This window comes from Curcuma longa, chromosome 4, assembly GCF_044706935.1.
Source record: "Curcuma longa cultivar G26 ecotype Majalengka, Jawa Barat chromosome 4, ITB_CL_G26_1.1, whole genome shotgun sequence".
In the NCBI taxonomy this organism is placed as follows: Eukaryota; Viridiplantae; Streptophyta; class Magnoliopsida; order Zingiberales; family Zingiberaceae; genus Curcuma; species Curcuma longa.
The window spans coordinates 22,640,968-22,649,319 of NC_133864.1; the positions used below are offsets into that span (position 1 = coordinate 22,640,968).

General features: G+C 34.6%; 1 protein-coding gene across 1 annotated transcript; it reads left to right on the forward strand.

The window, feature by feature from the left end:
* The first annotated feature begins 327 nt into the window (after positions 1-327).
* LOC141826036 (uncharacterized) lies at positions 328-999 on the forward strand. Its single transcript, XM_074713291.1, has one exon. It carries the CDS (start codon positions 328-330, stop codon positions 997-999), a length of 672 nt encoding a protein of 223 aa, XP_074569392.1.
* Positions 1,000-8,352: the final 7,353 nt, after the last annotated feature.

Here is an 8,352-nt window from a genome sequence, read left to right on the forward strand (position 1 = left end):
GATCTTCTCTTCTGATTTAGCTATAGGATAAATTCAGAGTGCAACACAGTTTGATTTCAAAGACATTTTTATCTTACTCATGCTCTTCAACAACAGGACCCCACTAAAGAGGTCCTTTCTCCACAAGCTTCTCTTCATTCTCATGGAGGTTGGAAAGATCACCTTTCCCTTGCAATGGAGGCAGCATGTTACAGCTACAACAATGAAGTAGAAGCAAAGCAATCAAGCACATTATCATCATCACTCTTGTAAGAAGCTTCTTGTGTATATATCTACCACATGCGTGCACTGCCTTCCTACAACTACCTTCATTTCATGGCAGACACAATGGAAGGCCATGGCCATGCATCCTCTCTTCCAAAGGTGCAAGGGGAGGTGGACACCGCTCGCCCCTTCCGATCGGTCAAGGAGGCCGTTGCTGTCTTCGGCAAACAACAACAACACTTTCTCACCGGCAATGCTTCTTCTCATAAGGCCAACATTAGGCCCAAAGTGGACTCCATTCCCAGACCAATTCATTCAAAGCCAATCCACTCCAGTGTTTCCTCCTCCCCGAATTCCTGCCGTTCTTCGGAGACGACTGCCTTTGGCTTTCTGCGAAAATTGGAGGCCGAAGTCGAGGAGATAAAGCGGGAGCTGATTCATATGAAGGAGAGGGAGTCTGAAACAAGCAAAGCAATTGCCAATCTCAGTTGCCAACTACAAAACAGAAGCTCCAAATTAGAAGCCACAGAGAGTGCTCTGTCAGTAGACCAGTGGCAAGAGCTCAGAGCAGCAAATTTAGAAGAAAGGTTCGAGTATTTACCGAGTTTGCGCGAAGCCTTAAGCATTGCCGAGATGGAAGACCAGTTTGGCAGGAGGAGACAGATTAAGCTGCGGAAGAAGAAGAAGCCCATTGTGCCACTGGTAGGTGAAATCTTCTCCAGGAAGAAGAGAGCCGCCAATGGAGATCTCACCAGCTCTTTCTACAGTCGTTCCTCCATTTACAGCTTCACTTAGTGTTTGCTCTACATCGATTTTGTGGTATCCAGTTGGTTTATGCAAACTTCTGGTTTGGATCATCTTATTCTATTTGATGAATATTTTTTTTTTGCTTTTCTTTTTACAAGATTTGGAAGATACAAATCCCTGTAAAAATACTTTGATATGTTATATTCAGGTTTGTTTTTGGCGATGCCAATGGGCCTTGTGTAATCTCTTAATTAATCTAAAAGTTTAGGGAAAAGATTAATAGTTAATTATATAATTAATCATGGAATTAATAGGTGACATCATTTAATTGCTGTTCAAGGGAGGGAGTAGGAACAACTGAATCTAGCTCATTTCTTGCTCTTCTTTCTCACTTTATTTATTTATTTATTTTGGATAAGATAAATGTTACTAGTTCATGAAAGCATGTACATCTTAGGTGCTCACAAATTGAAACACATGTGTTTGGATCTTGATGAGCATCCTATCAATGCTCGGTATATCACCATCAAGGTTATACCTCCAACCATTGATATTTTAAGGAACACCTTGAACACCACTTTGTTGTTATTTAATGCTTTAAAATCTTCTAAACACTCTAAATCTCTTTTACAGATGGTATTATTATTCTTGAATGTGTATATGTTTAGGGATCCTAAAGGCCACTATTTATAAGAGACTCATTACCATCATTAAGTCAATCTAAAGATGATGACAAATATGACAAAAAAATAATCATGCACTCAATAAAAGATATGATATGGATATTGTCTCGGCTTCACTGGGATTAATAATCATGCACTCAATAAAAGATATAATATGCATATTAAGGTAAAATTTTGATTAATTATGCACATTTAAATTTTATAATATATGATCACTTAATTAAGATAAAAGATCATGCATAATTAAAATATTAACAAATATGTGTTACTAATAAGATAAAATCTATGATCAAAACTCTTTTTATTACATAATTAAAATCTTGATAAATATGTGTCACTTAATAAGGTAAAATTTATAATTAAAATAAAATCTTTCTAACATTCTCCTACTTGGCACATATATATCTCATCATTCACTAAATGAGTAAACAAGATACATGAATCATGATGATAGGTCATCTAAATGTGAGTATTTGTAGGATCGTGTACGCGCTAGAGGGGGGGTGAATAGCGCGTCGTCGCTTTTTTGAAATCGTTCGTTTTTCTATCAAAATACTCAGCAGCGGATATTAGAAATAATATGCAGGGGACTCATGGATTTTTACTTGGTTCCTAACCCCCCAGGGTTAGTACGTCCAAGGCCTAATTCGGGAGGCGCCCGTCCACTAGTGGTCTCCTTTCCGAACGTCGTTCGGAGGCGGAGAAACCCGTCTTACAGTCCGATAAAATAATAATAATAAAATAACAAACAGAAAGTAAGACAATAAAAAGAATCAAACTCTTGGTCGCCGATCTGGAAGTCCTGAGCGCCGCGCACTCCTCCTGGATCTTCCCCGGTTGCAAGTGTTGGCCCCGTTCGCGTTCAGAAATAGCACCACTGGTTGAGAGGGGAACTTTTTGGAATGAATGAATTTGATTGTGCACGTTCACCTTCTTTTATACTGGTCCTGAGTCGACTCAACTCCCCATCTGAGTCGACTCCAGCCGACGTGGCAGATAGAACTTCTTTCCGCTCGTTTATCCACAGTCGACTGTTTACCCTTCAGTCGACTGGCCCTTCAGTCGACTGGGTTCCAGTTCCAGTCCCAGTCGACTGGATCCTCTGGACTGGTTGGTTTGGCTTTACTTTGTTTGCTTCACTTATGTTTTCTCCATCTTGCTTCCATCTCCTGGTTCCTGCAAGACAAACATGCAAGTATACAAACAATCCTAAGCCTTACCTTGTGGGTCTAACTTCGGATTTCTACCGAAATCCTAGGTTAGTCTGACGCCTCCTGTTCCACTCCGGGAACGCGCCCTTACCCACTCCACTCAGGAGAATTTATGCCAACCAAGTCCTCCAGACTTGTTGGACTTTTGCTCGGCTCTGTCCTCAGCCCCTAGGATTTGTGCTGCGGTTCGGTTCTCTCTAACCAACCCAGACTTCTGCTGCGACTCGGTCACCCAGACCAGCCCAGACTTCTGCTGCGACTCGGTCACCCAGACCAGCCCAGACTTCTGCTGCGACTCGGTCCTCCAGACCAGCCCAGACTTCACCTAGTGCTTCGACTCTGCCAAGACTTCCGCCTGATCCTCCAAACCAGGACTTCCCTTTGCCTAGCCTACAACTAGGACTTTCCCTTGCCCAGCTTCACTCACCAGGACTTCCCTTGCCCAATCTTCCAGATTAGGACTTCCACTGCCTAGTCTAACCGACTAGGTCTTCTCGCTAGTCATCTGACTAGACTTCACTCACTTCCACACATCCAAACATCAGATCCTGTTTGGGTCAACCCTTGGTCAAACTGACCAGACTTAGGTGTATTGTCAAACATCGAAACTCTAGGCAAGATCTTAGTGCATCTTGCACCAACAATCTCCCCCTTTTTGATGTTTGACAATTTCTTAAGTTAATATAGGTCAGGGTTTAATTATCTGGGAGAAATCTATATTATTAACTTAAGGTCCCTTCTCCCCCTTTTCACACATCAAAAAGATTTAACATTTATAAGTCCATTCTCTCTTGCACCAACAATAATGGTATCCCTATGGTCACAACTAAGTCTTGACAATTCTTGAAAGACCATAGTAGATTTTAAAAAATTATTTTAAAATAAATATTTTTATAAGTTTTTAAATTAATTTTTCAAAAAATAGTTTTTTATGCAAACATAAATTTTTTAAAATAATTTTTGATTTTCAAAATAGATTTTGAAGGTATTTTTCAAATTAGTTTTCAAAAGTATTTTGCAAAATAGGTATTTTTGAAAAACTAGTTATTATTCTTTTAGTCAGAATCTCCCCCTTAACCTGACACATCCTCAGGGCTCTTTGTTGACCACAAAGCAATCTCCCTGTGTGTCTAAGGGTTTGACTCAAATTAAAAGAATAATGGATAATAATTTTTGAAATAATTTTGAAATAATTTTCATTAAAAGTATTTTTAAAATAGATAGTTTTTGAAAAACTATTTATTATCCTTTTTAAATTAGAATCTCCCCCTTAACTAGACACGTCCTCAGGGCCCTTTGTTAACCACAAAGCAAACTCCCCCGTGTGTCTTAGGGTTTGATCCTAAATCAAAAGAATAATGTATAATAATAATTTTTGAAATATTATTTTTCAAGATATTTTCAAATAATTTTGTAAGAGTGTTTTCAAAATAGGTAGGTTTTTGAAAAACTAGTTATTATCCTTTTAATTCAGAGTCTCCCCCTGAACCAGACACGTCCTCAGGGTTCTTTGTTAACCACAAAGCAACTTCCCTGTGTGTCTTAGGGTTTGACCCAAAATAAAAAGATAATGTATAATAATTTTAAAAATAATTTTAGGAAAAATAATTTTAAATTAATTTTACTCTTTCGATTTGGACCTCCCCCTAAATCTGACACTTCCATAGGGCTCCTTGTTAACCACAAGGCAAACTCCCTAAGTGTCTTAGAGGTTAATTTAAATCAGCCAGAGCAAATAACTTAAGATTTTTAAAATATAATTTTTAATTGAACTTTTAAGTTTGGACTCCCCCTAAATCTGACACTCCCTTAGGGCTCCTTGTTGACTACAAGCAATCTCCCTATGTGTCTTAGGGGTTGTTCCAAGTTAAAAGAACAATTTATAAAGTATTTTTCAAAATAAGATTTTTCAAAAATAATTTTTAAAGTTTTTTTTCATATTTAGTTTTAAGAGGTCTTAAAAATAAGATCTTTCAAGAATGACCTCCCCCTGAACTAGACACTCTCTTAGGACATCCTTGTTGACCACAAGGATTTTCTGCCTATGTGTCTTAGGGTTTTGACTTAGTGTTGACCTAGAGGTTTGTGTCTAAGTGTTGGTCAACCAATTTTCAAATATATAATGTTTTGAAAGATTATAGTATAGATACACTCAGCAAGCATGAATCTCATGTAAATATCAAATTTTCAAAAATAGTTTTTATAAAAATATTTATAATAATTTTTGAAAATATTTTTCAAAACATTGTACTTTAATTGTCCTTATCATCTCACCCATACTAAGTGTTGCAATACATGGCATACATGGGTAACCTTATGGGTTATGTGAGATGAGTTGTCAATTTTATCTTTATTAATTTTAAGTTAAGTTCTAATGAAATGTTTGACCTTGAGTTAGATTCAGGTTTAACCGTCAATCAATTAAGTCCACATTTCAAAAATCAGTTTCCAGGCAGTGGCGAGGCACAGTGGCCTTCTTGGGTATCGGAACAACGACCACGTTCTAAGACAAAACTGATTCAAGAAATTATGACCTTAACCAATTTCTTGAGAAACCTTGGTCTAACTAGTCTAGGATGTGGCGAGGTAGCTTCGGTCAGTTCCACTTGACTAAGCAGACCAAGCAAGGTACTCCTTACCCCACTTGACTACCCAGACCAAGCTTCCCTAACGTACTATCATCTCGCCCCACCCTGGTACTATGTTGGCAAGTATCAACCATTCATGTGTCCTTAACTAACCGTTCTAGATTAAGCGTTAAGTAAACATGATGACATGACATGTTATATGCATTTAAAATAAAGCAGATGCATGTCATGGCAAGTATGCATGAGTCAAGCAATTCACGCAATAATTTTTAATTTCTAAGAATGTATCAAATTCTTGATTTGATACATTTCGTGTGGACCCGCGAATGTGTCAACCCACTTTGACACACTTTGAGTTTTATTTTTATTGTTTCATTTGGTAATATTTTAATTTAGTTTTATAATTAAAGGTAATTTATTATTAATTAGGTTCATTTAGCTTTTTTTTAAATTTTTTTTTAATTTTAATTTAATTTTAATTTAATTTTTTAATTTTAATTTAATTTAATTTAATTTAATTTTTTTTAATTTAATTTAATTTTAATTTTAATTTTTAATTTTTTAATTTAATTTTAATTTAATTTAATTTTAATTTAATTTAATTTAATTTAATTTAATTTAATTTTAATTTAATTTAATTTAATTTTTTTAATTTTAATTTAATTTAATTTTAATTTAATTTTAATTTAATTTTAATTTAATTTTTAATTTTAATTTTAATTTAATTTAATTTAATTTAATTTTTTTGTTGACTTTCTCCTTGAGAAGTCCTAACTTCTCTTGGAGCGATTCAGCCAAGTCATCGGACTTAGCTAGTTTCTTACTTAAGCTAATTATTATTGAAAATAACCTTTCTTGACTTACAGTGGAGTTATTCAATGTTCATAATTAAAAGATACACAATTATAATTAATTTTGTTATTATTTATTTTAGAAGTTATCTTATTGAAGTTTGTATTTTTCTTATTATTAGAATTATCTTGAATTTTTAATTTTGAATTATTTGGTAAAATTGAATTGTTCAATTTATCTTGATGATTATTAATTTTATCTTGTTTGATTGAATTAATTTTCAAAATTATTAAATTATTTAAAGTTGAATCATTAACTAAATCCTTATCTTGGTTGAATGAGTTAAAGACTTGGTCTAAGTTTTTATTTATTTGAGGTAAATTTAGATTAATTGCATTTGAATTTTTAATATTTGAATTGGTTAGATTTGAATTAGTTAAATTATTATTTAATTCAGAATTTTTAATTAATTTATTAAGATTAGATGAATTTTCCTTATTTTTAGGATCTACATTTGAATTTTTTAATTTATTTAATTTAGAATTTCCAATTTGAATTATTTAAATTATTATCTAATATTTCTAGATCTGACTTTTTCAAATTTGAATTATTCAAATTTGATTTAGTCAAATTATTTAAATTTTCTAATTTTTCCAAATTTGACTTTTTCAAATTTGAATTAGATAAATCTATCTTATCTAGGTTTGAATTTTTCAAATTTGAATTGTTCAAATTTGAATTAGTCAAATTTTTATCTAAATTTAAATTTTCTAATTTATCCAAGTTTGACTTTTTCAAATTTGAATGGTTCAAATTTGAATTTGTCAAATTATCTAAATTTTCTAAATTAGAATTTTTTAACTTATCTAAATTTTTAAATTTATCTAAATTTGATTTGTTCAAATTAACTTTTTCTAAATTTTCTAAATTTACAGAAAAATTATCTAAATTTGCAGAAAAAGTAGATCTAGCATGGGCATGCAACCTAGGGGTATTTTCATAATTTAACTGACTTACCGGAATCGCTTCCCCTAATTCTGACTTTTTCGTCGTCTTCCTCTCCGGGCACCGGTTCTTGTAGTGGCCGTGTTTCTGGCACTTGAAGCATTTGATGTGGTCCTTGTTTCTCCGGGCTCCTGGCATCGGTTGCTCCTTTGCCGCCGGTGGTGCCGTCCGAGTCTTACGAGTAGGACACTTATTTTTGTAGTGCCCTCTCTCCCTGCACTTAAAACATATTATATGATATTTAAAATGAACTTTTAAAAACATACCTTTCTCCCCCTCCATCTTTGCCGTCTTGCTCCCTTGGCGGTTAGTCCAATCAAGAGCGCACCGGCTCTGATACCAATTGTAGGATCTTGTACGCGCTAGAGGGGGGGGGGTGAATAGCGCGTGTCGCTTTTTCAAAATCGTTCGTTTCTATCAAAAACTCAGCAGCGGAATATTAGAAAACATACACAGGGGACACGTGGATTTTTACTTGGTTCCTAACCCCCCAGGGTTAGTACGTCCAAGGCCTAATTCGGGAGGCGCCCGTCCACTAGTGGTCTCCTTTCCGAACGTCGTTCGGAGGCGGAGAAACCCGTCTTACAGTCCGATAAAACAATAAGAATCATCGGACTCCGAGACAAAAGAAGACGAAGAACCAACGACGAGTTTCCTCGCTCTTCCGGCTCAGAACGAACCAAACCAAAGCGACTACGACTCGGACGACGAAAGCCATAGATCCGTATCCATTTCCGAAGGTCCGAACTCCACTGTAAGTCAAGAAAGGTTATTTTCGATAATTCTTAGCTTAAGTAAGAAACTAGCTAAGTCCGATGCCTTGGTTGAATCGCTCCAAGAGGAGTTAGTACTTCTCAAGGAGAAAGTCAACCCTGAGCCACCGACTCAGAACAATTCGGTTGAAGATTCAAATAATTTAAATTTGAATAATTCTAAATTCAATAAATTAAAAAATTCAAACTTAGATCTAAAAATAAGGAAAATTCATCTAATTTAGATAAAGTAATTAATAAATCTGAATTAAATAATAATTTAACTAATTCAATTGTAACCAATTCTATTATTGATAATTCAAAATTAAAAATTCAAGATAATCTTGCTAATAAGAAAAATTCAAATTCT

What these genes read in the sequence shown, in the direction of transcription:
- LOC141826036 (XM_074713291.1), top strand. Translation starts at nt 328, where the DNA reads ATGGAAGGCCATGGCCATGCATCCTCTCTTCCAAAGGTGCAAGGGGAG.